The sequence below is a fragment of the Molossus molossus genome, unplaced genomic scaffold (genome assembly GCF_014108415.1).
Source record: "Molossus molossus isolate mMolMol1 unplaced genomic scaffold, mMolMol1.p scaffold_m16_p_9, whole genome shotgun sequence".
Classification (NCBI taxonomy): domain Eukaryota; kingdom Metazoa; phylum Chordata; class Mammalia; order Chiroptera; family Molossidae; genus Molossus; species Molossus molossus.
The window spans coordinates 51810560-51831409 of record NW_023425403.1 but is presented as its reverse complement, the minus strand read 5'-3'; the positions used below and the strand labels follow the sequence as shown (position 1 = coordinate 51831409).

Below are 20850 nucleotides of genomic sequence, written 5' to 3'. Positions count from 1 at the left end.
CACTGAGGTGTGATTGCAACCCTTCCAGACACTGTCCTCCTCTGTGACTCCAGGGCACCCTGGCCTCTCTGCTTCTTCTCCAGGACACTGTGATATTTTTTTCAGTACTAGATTAGTTACAGGTCAGAAACAATTTTGGGTCCAGAAGAGCTTAATGCGTGGAACAGAGCTGCAGGGTGGATGGGAGTGTGGATGCTGGGGGATAAGGAGTAAGCAGTTCTTTTTGCCGTTTCTGAAGGAGTGTGCCACCGTGAGCTCTCTGCACAGTGCCACGAAACACAGCTCCCGTTCTAGCAAAGGAAACCAAGACTCAGGACATAAGTGTACATTCCGAACAGGTGGGGTAGTGCAGGAGAATCTCATTCTTAATTAAGTCCCCCACTTCTCTTCCTCCCATCGCCCTGCACCCTGAAAACTTGCTTATTAAGTTAGCACACCGTGTCTACGTGACTACATCTGAGAAATAGTTAAAATAAAGTAAAAAATTGAAATACAGAAAAACCAAAAATCAAATACATAATCGCTGCACATTTTCTCGTAGACCTGAGGAGATCTAACTCCCTTTAAAATATGCTTTGTCTACAGCTCCACACCCCAGTTTACTTTAAGAAGTATGGAAACTTCTCAATCTTTCAATTGCTGTAGATTCCTTCTAAACCTTTGCCTACTAAGAAAGGTCTGTGTTTTCCTTTAACAACTGAGTAAGAAATAGTTTCCCTTTGTCCTCCCTGCTCCCTGGTTTCTGCCCACTCTTCCTAATAGTTCATGTCTCCGCCCACAGGGAGAGGGAAGGGACAGTACATGCTGCACTTCCCCAGGTGTGAGGGGAGGGACAGTGGTCCTAAACCAGTCCTTTATTTACAAATGGTACTAGACTTTCACGTTTTTCTTGTTTTATATATAAAGTTGGCTTTTTTATCATATTTGTTTGGTATCTTCAGATAATTTTTTCAAAGCAACCTTGAAATTAGAGCAAAAAGCAACATTTTTTTCCCCCCGGTTCTCTTCATTAATAACCATCCAATGTCTTCTTGAACACTTTCAGTGCTGAGGAACCCATGGCTTTGGTGGGAGATTTGATTGCCTCTTTCACTGGACAGCTAAGAGTGTAGGAAACGTTCCTGTCCTTGTTAATTCATGCATTCATACATTAGTCATTTATGTATTGAGGGCCTGGACTATGACAGGCTCTGTTCTGGGCTCCTGGAATACAGTAGTGACCAAAGAGATGACAATTGCTGCCTTTACTGATGTTCCATACTGGTGTCACTTTAGTTATTTGTTCTATTTCTGTATTGCAAAGCAAAGTCAAATAATTCAACTCCCTGTTTTCACAACTGCCTCACAAATATTGGAAATAAATACATTTTACCTTCTTTAGATTAAATATTCTTTAACACAATTTTACCAGGACCTATTGTGTCAATGACTCTCCTCTTATCTGGCTGTGTCCCTCATTGTGCACTTTTAATGATCACTGTGACCTCTGTGTGGTCCGAGCGCACTGAAGTCCTCAGCTAGAGCTGGTCTAGTGGCACGTGGAGTGCCTGGGAGGTCTGACTCCAGGGGCATGAATTCAAGCTCCATCATGTCCTCCTTGTGTTACACTGGACAAGTGACATACCACTCAGTTTCCTCGTGTGTAAAGAGAGAATAATAATGCCACCTACCTCAAAAAGTTGCTCTAATTAAATGAGTTAATATAAATAAAAAACTTAGAGGCATTTCTGGCCCAAAGTATATGCTCAAGAAATGACAGTTGTTATTCTTACTATTGTTATCATTGGTATTGGATATTACATTTGTGTTTATGTAGCCTTGAGGTTCTAGGACCCATGTCATACCATCGGCCTCTGGTGCTGGGAATGGTGGACAACAATCTGACTTGGTTCTAAATTTCTCTCAGCTCTTAGCAAGGAGCCTGGGACAAAGTACATGTTTAAGAAATGCTTGCTAAATAGGAAATTTAAGTAAAATATTCTTAAAATATTTTGAAAATATTCTTCAACAGAACATGGGAATTTTCCCTCCTATTTTCCTTGAAATAATCTATTCTTGTAGCTGTATTGTTGAATTTCTGTGATTAAAGTGCCATTAAGAATTTTTTTTTTAGGAAATTGTTATGTTCTGCCATTCATTTTAAACTTTAAATAAAAAAAAATGGTGGAGAGGCATCATTTCCTGGTGATAAAATATATAGAAAATTTGGGTTTTCAATATGCATGTATGTGGTCACAACTGAACTCTGACTTAGAGACTAAATTTTACATCATCCTTTATGGAACTTCCATATCGATATCCAGGAGGTTTTCTTTTTCTTTTTTCTTTTCATAACCTCTCGCTTAAATGTTTTACCCCTGTAGTTGAAAGTGTCCGTGTCCACTATGATAAACATGTACCCCTTAATGCCTTTTCTTCCTGCTCCTGCCCCAGCTGCTCTGGAGGTCCTAGAGGAGAGACATCGTCAATGAAATAGTTTATGACTCTCGTCTCTCCCTAGCAGCATGTAGAAGACAAGTGTCTGAGATAGAAACCTAGAATGGAACACCTTCTTTAAATGGAAGTAGCCTTAAAGAATGTGTCACTATCACTTTCAACTATGTACACAGCCAACTCTGCCCATGGGTGGAGGGCTCTGTGCAGTTCTAGAAGTGAACTGGCAAATGGGTTTTACACTCGCTCTGAAAAACACTATTTCTCAAATGTATGAGCCTCGACTTTGGAGACTGTATTGATTAGTCCTTGTTACATGGCATTAGTTTCTTAATTTTGCCCACCATCTTGTTGATTCTTTTGGTATGATACCTCTAAGGAAATGCTTCCTGACCCTAAAACAAATGTGTGCTAGAAAAATGGAAAGTACTTTTTTCTTTTTTTTAAATGCAAATTTACCAGTATACTGCTCTACAATTTTTGTTATGAAAATGAATTAAAATACATATCCATTATAATTCTTTTCTTCATGCAATATGATATAGCCTGATTATAAGTTTCTCTCAAAGGCCTTGCATGCTGGATTTTATTTAAAATAATGCACTTTAATTTTAACAGACACCCTTGATTTTTTTTGACATGATACTTTTTGTCTAATCTTCAACTTCAGATAATGTAATAACAGCTGGAGAGCAGATGATGCGGCCTGTGAGGGGCTGGCTGGCTGTGCAGAGTCTATGCATGAGTCACAGCAGTTGTTTCTTGGATCCCTCACATTTCGGGAATGCCATCTCTAGTTCCTGAACGAAGAAGTGACTCATAACTTTGTAGCAATTTGACTATGTTAAATTTAACATGTAATGCTCCAAGCCTTGACTTTTTATCTATATCCTGACTGATTTTCTATTTGTTATATCATTCTTTGAGAGTTGAGATATTTAACTATAATTTTAGATTGTCCTATTTTCCCCTGAAGTTCTATCAGTTTTTGCTTCATGCTTTTCAAGCTCTGTCAGTAGGTGCACAGACATCTAGGGTTGTTACGTATTTTATTTATTTATGTATTTATGTATTTATTTATTTAATTTTTAATCCTCACCGGAGGACATTTTTGCATTCATGTTCAGATAGAGTGAGAGGGAGAGAGGAAGGAAGAGAGAGAGAGAGAAACATCTATGTGAGAAAAACATCAAGCCGCTGCCTCCTACATACCCCCTACTGGAGACTGAGCCTGCAGCCCAGGCATGTGCCCTGACCTGGAATCCAGCTGGGACCTCTCAATCCATGGGACAACGCTCAATCCACTGAGCCACACCAGCCATGCTGTTCTGTATTCTTAATAAATAGACTCTTTTATCATTATAAATGATCTCTCTTTATCTATCTTTAAATCCTCTGCTCAGAAATCTATTTTGTCCTTTATTAATGTTGATTGATTATTAGCATTGTTTATTATCCCTTTACTTTTATTTTTAATAGCTCCACTGAGGTGTAATTGTCATGAAATAGTCTGTACATATTTAAAGTGTACAATTTTAGGAGTTTTTACATAAGAAACCATCATCACACTCAAGATTATAATATTTCCTTCACTGCAAAAGTTTCCTGTGCTCTTTGGTACTCCTAACCTCAGGTTTCTTCTTCTTCTTCTTCTTTTTTTAACTTATTTTAATTTTATTTTTTATCTTTAATTTTTAGAGTATTACAGATGTCCCCTCTCTTTTCCCCCATTGCCCCTCCCCTTGGTTTCTGCCCCACCCCCACCCCCAGGCCTTCACTATCCTATCCTCTGGGTACAGTGGGCATTGCTTATATGCATGTAAGCTCTTTGGTTAATTCCTTACCCCTTCCTCCTTCCCTCTGAGATTTATCAGTTTCCACGCCTCTGGACTGCTTCTTGTTCATTCACCAATCTCCAAGCAGTCACAGATCTTGTTTTTATAATTATATATTTATTTACACTTGATAGAATATTATACACATGGAAAACAATAGTGGATATGGCTTTCATTCAGCACAATTGTTTTTGAATTTATCCATTTTGCTTCATCTGTCAGTAGTTTCTTCTCTCTCTCTCTCTCTTTCCTGAGTAGTATTCCATTGTATAGATATGCAACATTTTATCCATTCATCTGTTGAATGGATGTTTGGGTTTAGAATATTACAAATAAAGCTACTGTGAACATTCTGGTACATGGTTTTGTGTGGACTTATGCTTTTTTTTTTCTTGTTTCTATTGGGTAAATGTCTAGGTGTGGAATGGTTAGATTATGTTGACAGGATTATGTCAAATATTTTATAAGAACTTTTGAACAGTTTTCTAAAGTGGTTGGAGCATTTTTCTTTCTCCCATTAGTTTGAGTTTCAGTTTATCCACATTCATGCTAACAATCTGTATGGTATTCTTTTAAATTTTACTCTTCTGATGTGTGTAACTTTATCCCGCTGTGGTTTTGATTTTTATTCCCCCAATGATTAGTGATTTTGAGCAACCTTCCATGAATTTTTTTTTCATCTGTTAGTATTCTCTGGTATAAAGTGCTATATTGTTTTACCCATTTGTTTTATTGCAATATTTATTTTCTTGTTATTGAGTTTAAAGTCTTTATATATTTGTGGATACTAGCTTTTAATCAGAAAGAAAATAAGCAAATATTTTCACCTAGTCTGTGATTTGTCCTTATAGTCTCAACAATGTCTTTTGAAGATAGGTTTTGAATTTTTATGAAGTTCAATTTACCAATTATTTTTCAATGGATCATCCCTTGAGTTTTATGTTTAAGAACAAGATCAGGTATATAAAAATCCAGGGGACAAGGGCAAAATGAAAATGCGGGTTCTTTTGTTGAAAATTATCAAGAATTTCAGGATAGTGTCAGCAGAACCTTAAACTAAGTGTGGGGCCTTGCTAACACCATATATAGGATGTACTCGAGTACATGTAATATTCCATTCAGCCCCGCTATTATTTATTGCCAAACATTTTACATATTTTATAGTTATAGAACGCCACATTACAAAGTTATAGTTTTTGTTTATACAGTCAATTGCCTTTTAAAGATGTATAAATAACAACAACAAAAAGTATGTTTTGACATATGTACTTAGCACCTCCAGGGTTCTTTATTCCTTAGTTTAAATCCATATTTTATCTGATATCATTTTCTTATTTCCTGAAGGACTTCCTTTAACATTTCTTGTAGTGAAGGTCCTCTGATGATAGACTTTTTATTTCTGTGTGTCTTAAAACAGCTTTATTTTATCTTTGGTTTTGAAAGGTATGTTCACTTTTTTAGAATATTATTTTTCTCTCACTACACTGATATTGCTTCATTTGTTACAAACAAGATATCAGCTGTCCCATCTCTGTTCTTCTGTATATACTGTGCTTTGCCTGGTTTAAGGGAGAGAAGAGATTATCTCTTTATCACTGATTTTGAGCATGATTTTGATTATGATGTGTCTTGATGTAGTTTTCTTCATGTTCCCTTTATGTGGAGTTAAAATATTGTTGGATCTTTGTTTTTTTTTAGTGTTCACCAATTTGGAAATTTTTCAGTCACTATTTTTTCAAATATTTTTCTTTTCTTGCCCTCTTGACTCTCTCTGGAGACTCCAATTAAGTATATATCCAGTCACTTTAAGTTATTACACAGGTCACTGAGGCTCTTATTAGTTTTTAAAATTTTCTCTTTTCTGTGGGATTCATTTAGAACCATTTCTATTACTGTCTTCAAATTTACCGCTTGCATTTTTCAATTCTTAATCAGCAATAGTTCTCATCGAATGTATCTTTTTCATTTAACAAATTGCGATTTTCATCTATAAAATTTGATTTGGGGCCTTCTTTATATTATCTATGTCTGTACTTAACTTTTTTGTTGTTGTTGTTCAGATAGAGTGGGAGGGAGAGAGAGAGAGAAACATCAATGTGAAAGGGACACATCAAGTGGCTGCCACCTGCACAACCAACCAGGGCCGGGGCCAAACTGCAACTGAGGTACGTGCCCTTAGCGGGAACTGAACCTGGGTCTCTCTGGACTGCAGGGTGACTCTCTAACCGCTGAGCCAAACCAGCCAGGGCTGTACTTAACTTTTTGATTGCATAGGGTACAGTTCTTATGACTGCTTGCATGTCCTTATCTAATATGCTAGTATCTGAGTCAGTTCTAGGTCAGTTTTGACTCACTGATTCTTCTCCATGTTATAGGTCCCATCTTCCTGCTTCTTTTCATGTCTAACATTATTTATTAGATTCAAAATATTTTGAATTTTACTTTGTTGGGTGCTTGGTGTTTTGGTATTCCTATAAGTATTCCAGAGTTTATTCTGGGATGCAGTTAACTAACTTGGAAACAGTATACATACTCTTTTTAGTTCTTTCAGAATTTGTTAGGTGAGACTGCATCAGTGATCAGACTAAGGCTAAGTATTTCCCACTACTGACGCAAGAATCTAATTTGCACTCTGTTGTCCCATGAATTATGAATTTCTTTAGTCTTACCAGTGAGGACAGGTACTACTTCAAGTCCTGTGTGTATTGAGGCAGTGCCAGCTCTGAACTTTGATCCTCTCAGATGGTTCTCCTGCTTGGAGTGGTTTCCTCACATGACACTGCTGATCAGTGCACAGCTGAGTCCTTGAGGGAATCTCCTGCAGACCCTGGAAGCTCTCTGTCTGCAGCTCTCTCTTCTCCAGTACTCTGCACTGTCTACCTTGGTCTCCGGGGGACCCTCAGCTGTATCGTCTCAACTCAGAGAGCTCGCTGGTGTGCCCTCCTTCACATGTCTTGCGGTCTCTGGCCAGGCTTTGCACTCAGGCAATAATAGTAGGGCTCACCTCATTTCCTTCCCTTTTCTCGGAGACGACCACCCTTCATTTGCTGATGTCAAATGTCCTGAAAAATTTAATTTGTCAATTTTTAAAACTGTTTTATGTGAGAGGGCCCTCTGGTCTCTGTTACTCTATCTTTGTTTGAAGAAGTCATTTAGGCTTTTAAAGACAGTTTACATAATTACTAAGCTCTCAGATTATGGTGTATGACTCTTGTAACACTCACATTCTTTTTTCAGTCATATTTCCAGCATCAAAATGTGCTCATTATGGTAGTATGTGACTACAAAATATTAGCAAATGGTAATAATGCTCTTAGCCCTTTATTCCTCAAGCCATTCAGTTACATGTGATTGGTCTCACACGAAGAATCTAATGAGAAGCATGATTGATATATAATATGGAGTTATAGTTTGTACTATAATTAGTATAAGATGACTTTTGTGTTGAGCAGTAAGAAATTAAAATTATTGTCTTTTTTATTTTTATATTAAATTTATTGGGGTGACATTGGTTAATATGATTATATAGGTTTCAAGGGTACATTTTTATGATACATGATCTATATATTGCATTGTGTGCCCATCACCCAAAGTCAAGTCTTTTGTCCCCATATGTTTGACCCCCTTTATTCTTTCCCACACCTCCCCCACCTCCCTTCCCTCTGGTAGCCGCCATGCTGTTGTCTGTGTCTATGAGTTTTTGTTTTCTTGTTTGTTCATTTGTTGCTTTAAGTTTTATATCCCATATGTGAGTGAAACCATATGATTCTTAACTTTTTCTCTCTGACTTATTTCTCTTAGTATAATATTCTCAAGGTCCATTATGTTGTCACAAATGACAGTATTTCATCTTTTCTTATGGCTGTGTAGTATTCTGTCATTTATATGTAGGTCTATTAATATAAAAGGATGTAATTTTAGTCATTTATATGGCAAAGTAAAACCTTTGTCTTCATCTTTGTTATTTGTTTATATATATATGTGTGTGTGTGTGTGTGTGTGTGTGTCTAATGTGACAAGGTGACACAGGTTAAACATAGAACTTGTGAGTGTTTTAAGATGGTTCAGTTTTCTGTCAGAATCAGTTATTCCAAAAGAGGTCTGCAATATTATTGCCATAGTGGCTTCCTTAGTTAAAAAATACTGTAATAGTCAATAGAAAGAAGATTGCTACTAAACATTTAGAGACTGACTAAATAAGCATGGAATATTCTGGTAATTTCATATTTAGTTATATATGTGTTTATTTGCAATAAAAACAACATTAGGAACACAAATACCAAAATGTGTATCTATAGTTAAGGAATAATAATATGTAGATAGCAATTACACTAAAGTATCTCAGATTCCACTCTTTCTATGGTAATAGCATTTGAAAAATTAAGTAAAATGCTCAGTTATTTGCTTAGCAATCTAGGAAATATTATGCTCTTTTTCAGCTGGCTGTATAGTCCTTCTTACTATTTATGCTAATACAAAGAACAAGATATAAAATGTCTCCAAGTAATATTGTTTCTTTTTAATACTTTGTGTCAGTGACACATTAACAAGGAGTCTGCAGGTGAGTAATGTGCTCGTATTTCTCAGTGCCGCCGAGGCTGTGCAGAGTGTCACGTCAGCACACTGGACGAGACGGAGGGCTGCTGCGTTGCTATGCACTCATGTGCTCTGACAAGGAGCAAGTAAAGTCATTCATAAATTAGGAGGCCCTGACACAGGAGATTATCAGGAAAGCTTTCTCTAATAATGCATTGACTTGGATCTCAAATGTCATCACTAAAGGACACATATTTTTCTTATTTAAATATCCACAAGAATTTTGTATATTACCTTTGCAATCATATTCTTAACATTTATAATTTAATTTTTAAAATAATTAAAATTGAGATGGAATAAGTTAGTGGAATGAAGCACACAACGTTTTATGATATCATTATTCACCTTTGTAACTGAGGAATAAATAAGGTAGAACAATAGAGCCAACATTTGGGGCATTTTATTGTCCAGTTCTCAATTATGTTGAGACTATAGTGTCTTTAATATGTTAGAATCTTGCAATTAGAGAACCTTGTTGAAAAGTATTATTGAAAAGAGGTGCTTTTCTAACCGAACTCCAAAGGTTTACTTACTTCTGGAGCTTGTAGATCTTGAATATGTATTCAAAAACTAGCGAGAGTGCAACCTGTGCTAGGAACCCCAAGATACCACTCCGAGGTCTGCCTGCTCCTTGGAACTTGTGTCAGATATTAAGCAGCGTCTTTCCTGCCTTCCTTCCTTATAGTGATCTTCTCAAACGTTTTCCCCAAGAAGAGACTTTACTCACTTTTGTTTTCTTAACATACTTTGCCTGGAGGGATTTTTTTCTTTTTTTGGCCAATATAGAAGAAAAAATATTTAAAAGTATTGGTGTTTCTATTTCAAAACCCACATTTATCTTTATCTTAGCCTGCTCAGCTTCTCCAGTTCTTGTGAGATTTTAAAAAATGCATTTTGCCTTGAATGCCTTTTATGGCTTATATATAGACTCTTTGAAAAACTAAAAGAAAATGAATTTATTTCAATAAGTATTTGTTGAGCATCTGCTTTGTGCAAGGAATAATGATAGGTTATTTGGAATAATATGTGATGCAGATTATCAAAGGATTTATAATGCATTTGAAAGGAAGGAAGGTGTGTAAACCCAGTAATTTAACACATGGTTAATTGGCATAAAGCCATACCATAGGTTCACAGTTTCTCCCAACCTTTCCTCAATAGACAGCAAGCTATTTGAGGGCAAGAACTGTTCTTTTGTGTTTTGTGTTTTGTGTTTGTTTGTTTGTTTGTTTTTTAATGCCAGATCTATCCTTAGTACCTAAAGACATAGAATTTTGGTAGGCAAAGGTGGAGAGACTATTCTAGGCTGAAGAATCAGCAATTAAATTTAACAGGCACAATAATGCAGTGACTTGAGGTGGTGGGTTGGGCAACCACTTTGAAATGGCTGAACCAACTTCCCTGGACAGAGGGGGCTCTCAAGATAGCATGGGGTTAATCCCAAGAAGAAACTAAATGCCATCCTAAGGAATTAACAAAAGATATAGCAAATTTCCTTGTACCTTCAGTTTTATTTATCATTTTCCTAAGTGCTCCAACCTACCCTTTTCCCCCTCAGCCTAAGAGTTCCTGTGATGGTTTATTTTTGTGATTGAATATGATAATTTATGGCTTTGAGTAAATTGTTTACCATACTGTCTTCTGCTACTTAAGACTGCCAAAATCTAATTAGATCTACCACAAAATGTATATTCCATAAGTTGCTTTCTGCCCAGTAAAAAAACGTGATTTTTCCATGGGTGACAAAGAAGTGACATTCAAGAACCTATACTGGTAACCAATTAAGACCAAGATTTAGTATTTGGGGTGTGTGTGTGTGTGTGTGTGTAGTATATAGTATATAAAAATGCATGCATATTGTACTTTTTTCAATTTAAATAATGATTGAAATGTATACGTCATTCTATGGGTTATCCTGATTTCTCTTTTGTCAGTCTTGCACATTGGATGAAAACAATTTGTGACAGTGATGGACTTAAAAGAACCCACTTCTGAGAGTGTGATTGTTTTAATTAAAGATGTTGGGTATCTTCTTCCCCTGTATCTGAAGGCAGTTGGACTGATTTACATTTGTTTCAGTTCTGAGTGTTGAGGTTAATATATTATGAAACATCCTTTTTTTTTTTTTCCTTAGTATACATGCACATTAGCTTTTATTATTTTTAATTTAATTAAAATCAGAGATCATAGAACAGAATTTTACACAAACAGTATCCTTAAAATATTTGAGGCACAGAAAATAAAAAAGAAAAGAAAAAACAGAAGAGAAAATTGGATTAAGACAACCTAAGTTTTCTTATTTTCTTAAGCGAAGTGGATATAGTGAATGCATAAGGGTTTTGGAAGAGAATAGAGTACTCTAGCAATTTCATGAATTGAAAAATATTTTGCAGTTTTACATGGCTAACTCAAATTGGGTGTGGCACTTCAAATATTTATTCACTCTCCAATTACTACTTGAAAGTCTGAGTTGTAGAAGTTTGGAATATGTCAGTATGTTGAATACAAAATATTTTTCTTGTAAAGCTTATTTTTAACATTCATCAGAAGAATGTCACCAAACCTTCTTACCCCATCAATTTAATGAAAACAGTGATCATATACTTCAATTTAAATTTGTTTTGCACATGTAATATTTCACTGTTTTATATATCAAGGCATAATATTTATTTAGGGTGATGTTCCATTTGTATCATAGTAGTTGTGTTTCAGATTGTCTCTTAACATTCATACTCTTTTGATTGACTTCATGTTAGATCCGACTAGATCATCATTGTTTTGTTACTTATTTTGTGTACTTGTTTTTAAATATAATCACTTTCCCATTTTTATATTCATTGTTGAAGTGATAAAATTTTCATTTGTATTTTTTTAAAGATTTTTACTCAACTTATTGGAGTGACATTGGTTAATAAAATTGTATAGGTTTCAAGGGTACAATTCTATTATATATCATCTGTATATTGTATTGTGTGTTCGGCCCCCAAAGTCAAGTCTCCTTTCATCACCATTTCCCCCCTTTACATAAACCTCTTCTACCCACCAACACCCCCTTTCTCTCTGGTATTCACCATACTGTTATACTGATATCTGTATCTATGAGGCTTTTTTCTCTCCTTAATCTTGTCATCCTTTTCACCCAAAATATCATTTTTTAAAAGCCGTATGGTTGTTGATTTTTTCTGAACACAATTAAGAAACTCTAAATACCAATACAGTAATTCAGGCTAAATGACAAAACAGTCTCTTTTGATAACTCTCAAAGAACATTTTGGAAAGGCCAGAAGTAATTCCGAGGAGTAAACACACTGGAGAGGTGAACAAGTAGCGCCTCGAACACTGTGCTTGGCACCAGAATGCTCAGGAATGTTCTTCCACTTTCCTTACCAGGAAGAGATCTGCAGGGAGACTCCTGTGTTAAGTCCACAATCCCCCATAGTGCTACCCAGCAGGGAAGTTTGCCGGTTTGCTGAGGGCTGAAGACCCGGCTCCCATACTGTCTGGCTGCTGGTTTGTAGCTGCCCCACCTCCACTCCTGTTTCACTTGGCTATTTTAGTAGCACTTTGATTTGCCTTTTGGGAGCCACTCTTCTCTGATGCTTAGCCTTTGAAACTCCGGTGGCTGGTGCCAGGGTGGACCTATGCCTGGCTAAGGAGCATCTTCAAACAAAATGACTCTTATCTGATCATACCAAAGCTTATCTGCCCTTGGACTTACTGATAATGTGATTTTATAAATTTCATTTCTTAATAATCAAAGACTTGTGTGTACTTATTCTTAACCATAAATCCTTGCAGAAGATATTTTATAAACAAAGATATCATCTTAGTCATATTCTTGGTGTTAGCTTTTGCTTTTTGCCCCAGCATCACCTATATTTTATTTATTTTTGTTTAGTTTTTTTATTTTTTATAATTTATTTATTTTTTATTTATTTATCTTTTTGGAAAGCAAGATGTTTATTTTCCAAGATTCAAACATTAGTTCTTGCTGTTTCAGTTCTTTGCATTTGAATAATTGCTGTGGTTTTTATTTTTTTAATTAATTAATTTTTGTTACAGATGTTTCTTCTTATTGTTGAAAATATTATAGATGTTCCTCCCTTTTTTCCCCCATTGACCCCCTCCATCCTTCACCCCCTCCCCATTCCCCACCTTCAGGGCACTATTGTCTGGGTTCATGTGTTATGCATATATGCATATAAATTCTTTGGCTAGTCTCTTCCTGCCCCACCCCTTCAGCTTTAATCCATATTATCTCTGTGAGATGTTTTTTTCCCTAAACCATAATAACTTTAGTTAAGCTAAATAATGTAACTTGTATGTTTACTTAATCAAGACCACATAAACTTCAACATGTTGCAAAGCACTCATTGAGAGCCAGGGGCACTGTGTCAGCCCCTCAGATTTACAGTGTGACCCAAACTGCCTCAGTACTGCAAGGTCAGAGTGTGACATGTGACCCTGAAAATGTCGAGGTGTGTTAAATATTAGCAAAGCTCAGCTTCTTTCCTATTTTTGGAGATAATAAACAAACAGGATTCTAATGCTGGGTCTTCGCACAGTGCAAGGCATCTCTGTTGCTTTGCAAGTATGTGCTCTTATTGCAACTGCCCAGTCTGGTTCCTGTCTATCCTGACATTTGTGTGAGATTTTCCTTGTCCCTTTCTGTCAGCTTTTCTGGGGTCAGGAGATAATACATGTAAGTGAGCTGTCTAGACATATTAGACTGGAGATGATGCTTACTGTACAGTGACAAAATGAAATGCTGTATCCTTCTCTACATGGTAGAGCTAGAAGCTTACTTATACCTTTGCTTTGCCTGACTGCACAGAACTGATGTTGTTTTCTCAGTAAAATAGTTTTTGTCTTTTACTACTATTATTTGATTGCATATTTTTGGCCTTGGGGGAAAGTTTTGTATTTTTTTCTTTTGTTTCACTTTTTTGAAAGAGTCACCTTCAGGAATAAGCAGTCATATTGCATAATGGCCACATTTATAAATAATAAAGTGGCATAGTGCAGGTTTCATGGATTGTGACTATGCACAAAAAGAAACTAATAAATATAATTTTTGGAAATTTGGGGCAACCAGTTAATCTACAAAAATAATATAAGTTTAGGTTATCTACATATATGTATGCAATATTATTTGCAATTATGTATGAAATGATATTTTTACTCATTTCTTATAAAAAATCATTTATAAATTTTCATTAAAATTTCTACATTTGCATTATAAAATTAGCTTGCCATCACTATAGAACATTTTGCAAAGAAAAGTTTGAAAAATAAATGTTGCAATAACTATCAAAATACAGTTGTATTTAACATTTTGGTGTCTTCTCTCCCATATAATTTTATCTATGGATAGTATTTTTTACATAATCATGCTCATCTTATGTACATGTATATTATTCCATAAAACTTTTTAACACTGAGGATTTATTTATTTATTTATTTATTCATTTATTTATTATCCTCACCCGAGGACATTTTTCCATCTTTTTGTTCAGATAAAGTGGGAAGGAGAGAGAGAAACATCGATGTGAAAGGGACACATCGAGTGGCTGCCACCCACATGACCAACCAGGGCCGGGGACAAACTGCAACCGAGGTACGTACCCTTAGGGGGAACCGAACCCGGGTCTCTCTGGTGCAGGCCAAACCGGCCAGGGCTGAGGATTTATTTTTAAGTAAGAAGTCTGGGAGGTACAAGTACCTGGTCAAAAATCATGAACACTTTTTTTTTAATTTTAGTTTTTTAATTTATTGATTTTAGAGAGAGGAAGGGAGAAAGAGAAACAGTGATTTGTTGTTCCACTTATTTATGCATTCATTGGTTGCTTCTTGTATGTGCCTTGACCGGAGATCGAAAGATTGAAATCACAACCTTGGCATATCAGGACGACACTCTAACCAACCGAGCTACCTGGCCAGGGCAAAATAGTGAACATTTTTAAGGCTTTTGTGTGGCCACCATCTTGGTTTCCAGGTTGTTCCAGTAACATATGAAATTACAAATTATTTTCTTATCAGAATTGATCTACAAAATATATATTTCATGGCTCCTATTTATCTAGACCCTGGAGATGTAATGGTGAGCAATATCATACATTTCCATTTTTTTCTTGAAACCTACAGTCCAGTTTGGAGACAGACATCAATCATATAATTGTACAAATAAATGTGGAACTAAAATTGTAAATTATAAAACAAAATATTAACATCTATTTAATTTTATTGAGGGGTAGATAGATGTACGTTGCATTGTTTTTTGCACCTTGTAATATATAAAGAAATATTTCAAAATGAAATAATTTTGATGTTTAAAAAATAAGTTATACCTATGAAAAATGTTGCCATGAAAGCACTTAAGGAGGGCCTTGGCTAGTGTGGCTCAGTTGACTGGGTGCTCCTGTGCACCGGTCACTGGTTTGATTCCTGGTCAGGAGCACATGCCCAAGTTGCAGGCTTAATCATGGGAGGCATGCACGAGGCAGCCTATAGATGTTACTCTCTCACATTGATGGTTCTATCTTTCTCCCCCTCTCCTGTCCTCTGTCTTGAAAATCAGTAAAAAAAAAAAAAAATCTAAGGAGGAATCTAACTTTTCCTGAGGTGTTAGGAAACTGTGCTAGAGGAAGTGTTGATGGAGCTTAACTTGGGAAAGAGGAAAAGAAGTTGACTATGCAAAGATATATGCATGTGGGAGGGTGTGCACAGATGTTCAAGGGCCAACTTTATGCAGATGAGTATATTTGAGACAGCTAAGGTTAAAGGAACAGGATGAATGTGAGATAATGTAATATTCGTAGGCAGCCCACAGTGACCCAAGTTGGGCTACAAGCAAGGGATGTCATGGGAACAGCAGAAAACAAGTCCGGGCAGAAGAGATGGGGCCCATGACTGCAAGGTGTTTGAGTAATTGAGCTGGCAGCAAATAGTTGCTGTGTGTTTCTGGATCTGATGGATTGGAACAGGCACAGTGCAGATAGGAAGATCACCTAGGAGAGGCCCCGGAGTGCTTAACTACTGCTAGCAGTGAAAATGGAAAAAGGGAAAAGAATGAGGGAGATTAGGAAGACAGCATCCGTAGGAATAGGGCACTCATTAGGTGGAATTGAACAGGCAAGCACAGTGTTGATCTTTAAGGGACAGATTATATTAATATAAGTAGTCATGTCAGGGTAGAAATACCTTTTAGATGGAATTGATGGAGATGGGAGACTTGACATGAAAATTATACTGGAGGAAGTTGAAAGTTAACAGTATTCTATTTCATGAGTAGGGAGATTTATTGGAAATGTAGCCAATGGCAAAGTAGGGTGGATCTTAGACTAGGTTTTCAAGAACTTTGATCCTTTTTCACTTCCTGTGGGTGCTTTATATCACAGATTTAGCTGCAAGTATGCAGGATTTGGGTTTAGATGAAGATGTAGCTGATCTTTAAAAACCTAGTTTAAGAAAACAAACCAGATTGGTTTGTTTGAGTTTTATTTTAAGTTTTCAAAATGGTTTATTTCAATTGTTCAATTTATAGAAGCCACGCAGGGTGGTAGTAGTAAAGTGGACAGGATCATGTTAAACCCCAGTTTTTCCTTATTAGTTATGGGCTCTTTGTCAAGTTACTTACTTGCCTTGTGTCCTCATCTTCAGACAGGGCTACCTTTTCAGTAGTTTGTGGTGATGGTGCAATGAGGTAGTCCTATGATGTGCTGGGAACAGTGTTTGGCACCTGAGAAGAACACAATCAATGTTGTTATGGTTTCTAAGAAGAAAATGCCAAATAATGTAAAACTAGATAAATAAAAATAAATTTTTGTTTCCTTGAAATAAAATGAGAACTCAAAAACACAATTTCATGTTTTACTTATAATTGCTTATTAGAAATGAGGTGTGGTCAAGTGAGGCTCTTAGCATGATGTCCTCCAGGTTCATGTATGTTGTCACAAATGGCGGGATTTCTCATTTTTAAAGTGGAATAATATTTCATTGTGTGTGTGTGTGTGTGTGTGTGTGTGTGTATTTTCTTTATTGATTTACTTAATAGACACAAGTTGTTTCCATATCTTGCATATTGTGAATAATGATGAAATTCGTGAGCATGGATATACAGATATCTCTTTGAGATCCTGACTTAATTTCCTTCAGGTAAATAACCAGAAGTGGTATTACTAGATTGTATAATAGTTCAACTTTTAATTTTTTGAGGAATCTCCATAATTTTTTCCACAGTGGCTGTACCAATTTACATTTCCACCAAAAGTGCCTGAGGGTTCCCTTTTCTCCGCATTCTCATCAATATTTGTTACTTCTTTTTTTTCTGATGATAGAAAAATTATAAAAGAAGGGCTCTCTTTGTGTAAGTGTGAGGGAGCTGGTGTCTTCTTACTGCTTTGCCTGCCTACTTAATTCAAGCTCAGAAGATAAGGTAGCTAAAATATGTGATTATTTAAAATCAGTGATTCAGAACATAAAGGTTTTGTAGAAAAATTGTCAATCTCTAAAATTCTCTATGTTTTCATGGCAATTAAAAATTCATTTCCCTTCCCTTGCCTTTTTACCTTTGTTTTCTTTTTTTCTGTGCTATATTTTCAATAATGAGCAAAAATCTGATGCAACAAACCTCAGTAAAGAAGTCCTTAGTATAGCCCTTGCCGGTTTGGCTCAGCGGTTAGAGCGTCGGCCTGCGGTCCCGAGAGACCCGGGTTCGGTTCCCGCTAAGGGCATGTACCTCGGTTGCAGTTTGTCCCCGACCCTGGTTGGGTCGTGCGGGTGGTAGCCACTCGATGTGTCCCTTCACGTCGATGTTTCTCTCTTTCTCTGTTCCTCTCTCCCCCTCCTACTCTACCTGAACAAAAAATGGAAAAATGTCCTCGGGTGAGGATAAAAAAAAAAAAAAAGTCCTTAGTACATAGAGGGTTGATTGCCCAGTCAAACCTTAGTGAGTGAGGGGCAGACTAAGGTGCAAGAATAATTTTTTTTCACTAATGCATATCTTGGAGTGATGTGATGTTTAAGGTCCTATACTATAGAATAAGGAATATATGTAACACAATCTAATAACCACTTAGATTTAAAAATTTTTTTTATTACTTATTTAAAATTTCTTTTTCTTTATTGATTCAGAGAGAGAGGAAGGGGGAGTGAGAGAGAGATAGAAACATCAATGAGAGAGAACATCGATTGGCCACCTGTTGCATGCCCCCCACTAGGGATTAGACCTACAACCTGGGCATGTGCCCTGACCAGGAATGAAACCGATGACCTCTTGGTGCATGGGTTGATGCTCAACCACTGAGCCACAGGGGCAGGGCTTTAATTTACTTCTATTGTTGAAAGTTTTGCAGATGTCCTTCCCAGGTGTTTCTTTATAAAATCCTAGTCTTCTAAAAGCATCTATATTATACTATGTTTAATCACGCTGATGTGGTGCCATAGTGTCCATACATTATTTTTCAGGTTTTCCATGACATACTACCTTTGAAGAAAATCTGTGTACCACAGTGTCATTTTTCAAGTTACTGGTTTTATCAGATGCATGTTTAAACGGATATTGGCATTTTTAACTTCTTGAGGACTAAACCAAAGGCAAACTATCCTGGTTTTGAATAACTTTTTTTGTTTTTGTTTTTGTTTTTTGTATGTGTGCATTTTGTGTTCACCTTTTTGTAAGTCCACATTTTTTCTTTTTTTTTAACCTGTAATATAGGAAGAGTTGTTATTATTTTTATTGAATTTATTGGGGTAACATTGGTTAATAAAATTGTATAGGTTTCAGATGCACAATTCTATAATACATCATCTGTATATTGACTGCAGTGGGAGGAGACTGGACTTGGAGAGGTGATCACAATTTTTCTGTCTATTACAAGATGCCAGGTTTCATCATTCTGTAACATCCTATTGTTTTGACAGCATGATCCTATTTGCACACCCCTGTTCAATTGCTGAGGCAAGGATTATGATATCCCACATCAAATCCAGTCATGATTTGGGGATGGCCTTTAAAAATCCGCATGCAAATATTTATTTTCAAAGGTGCAAAGGGCTATTCGTGAAGCACTGGATCACTAGAGGGGTCATCTTTTCAATAATCATTAAATGAGAAGTTTGTTACAATACAATTTCCCTTTTTGTTTTAATAAACTTCCATCGTCCTCTACCTCAAGACCTTTTGACCAAGAATTAAAATCTATATTGATAATTTTACTCTCATTTTTAGTTCTATAAATGAGTAGGATTATCAATTTAATTTGTCTGATGTGTCCAGATTGTGGCCATAGCTGACCTCACAACATAGGTTTATTATTGGGTCTCACCCTGAGTTCAGAAGTCGATTTTTTCATTTTCTTATGGCACATGCATAAGAATCATAGATCTGCCCATGCAAGTTAGTGTGACCCTTTAGACATCAAGGAGACATTCTCCATATTGGGGCTTTTTCTAAGAATGTATATCAAAATGTTAGTATGATTTATTTTTAATTTTTAAAATTTATTGATTTGAGTAGAGACAGATTTATTGTTTCAATAATTTGTGTATTCTCTGGTTGACTCTTGTGTGCACACAACCTTGGCGTATCTGGATGCTGCTCTAACCAACGAAGCTACCCTGCCAGGGCCAGTGTGATTTTATTTAATCCAGGTTTTCACATTTGGGGATGACTTGTTAAATTAAGTTTAAAAATCCATTTAAAAGCCTTTAATGTGGTTTGTTTGAGCCAGAACTTTATAAAACTCTAGTACTGCCATCCTGAATGATATCAGCTTAAACTATTTAATTAATTGGTTTAGGACTTAACTAATAACTGAACTAATAGATTAAGTAGTTTGATTGTTTGAACTGATAATTTAAATACAAGCGTATTAGTTTCATAAAATGACCTATTTTCTGCAGCTGAAAAATACAGCTTGTGACAGCATTTTCTTCACCTTCTAGGCTTAGTATACCCCATGTTTGATAAATAGGAAAATCTTGGAGACACAAAATATAAGATGCTACTTCTATAAAATGTCTTCTTATTTCTTAAAAAGAAAGAAAAAAAGCAGAGAAAATTATATTGTGACACCTGTGAGGCTTATGATAACTATGTTTGCCTTTCAGATCCCCAGCTCAAGGGTATAGTGACCAGATTATATTGCAGGCAAGGCTACTACTTGCAAATGCACCCCGATGGAGCTCTCGACGGAACCAAGGATGACAGCACTAATTCTAGTAAGTGACAACCTCAGGCCACCAGTTAACACGGTTGGTAGAAGGTACACTGCTAAATGACTTTTTATGGTTATGTTGGCTCATTTTTACAATGTTTCACACTAGAATGACATTTACAATTTTACTTGGACCAAATGGATAAAAATCTTAATAAGAAAAGACAACTGTTACTTTAAGATAATTCTATGAACATTTTAAGTTTTTTTCAAACAATTGTGATAACTTGCATATTATTGTTACTTTTAACCTTATTGTCATAAAGGTCAGGTTAAGTACACTAAGGCATTCAGATAGAAGTTGATTGCATGTTTCCTTTGGCAGTGTTATTTTTACCAGGCCTGTAACTTATTAATGATAATTGTGGAAACTTAAGAGCTACAAATTGCTTTAATAATAAAAATTCCATTTTTCAAACTTTTTACATTCAACAAGAAAAGATATATTTATAGAGAGGACTTGAAGGCCATGTCCCTCTCAACACATTGTATACAATATTTAACTACTTTATAGAATTGGGTCTGTGATAACATTTTTTAGTAAAAAGCCACACACTTCTTATTGTCTTCATTTTGTTATTTATATATAATGTTTCTTTGTGTTTTTATTCTGGTGTCCTTTCCCATTTCCTGTTTACATGGGCATCTGATTTCTTTTAATTTAACACATCAGTTCTAAAATAAACACACTTTCTATTGCTCAGGAAAATTAGTGGAAAACAAAAACTGATTTTATTAGAAATATTTAATTATATATTCCCAGTGGATTG

The 20850-nt window shown here is 35.9% G+C and overlaps 1 protein-coding gene across 4 annotated transcripts in view; it reads left to right on the top strand.

The window, feature by feature from the left end:
- Positions 1 to 20850, top strand: part of FGF14 (fibroblast growth factor 14) — a 599451-nt gene that overhangs the window by 441157 nt on the left and 137444 nt on the right. For 3 of the 4 annotated variants that reach the window (XM_036250023.1, XM_036250026.1, XM_036250024.1), the window contains exon 2: positions 19974 to 20084. The exons of the other annotated variant lie outside the window; for it this stretch is intronic. In XM_036250023.1, the coding sequence (XP_036105916.1) occupies positions 19974 to 20084 (111 nt within the window). The remainder of the gene's footprint in view (positions 1 to 19973; positions 20085 to 20850) is intronic. 4 annotated transcript variants of the gene reach the window in all.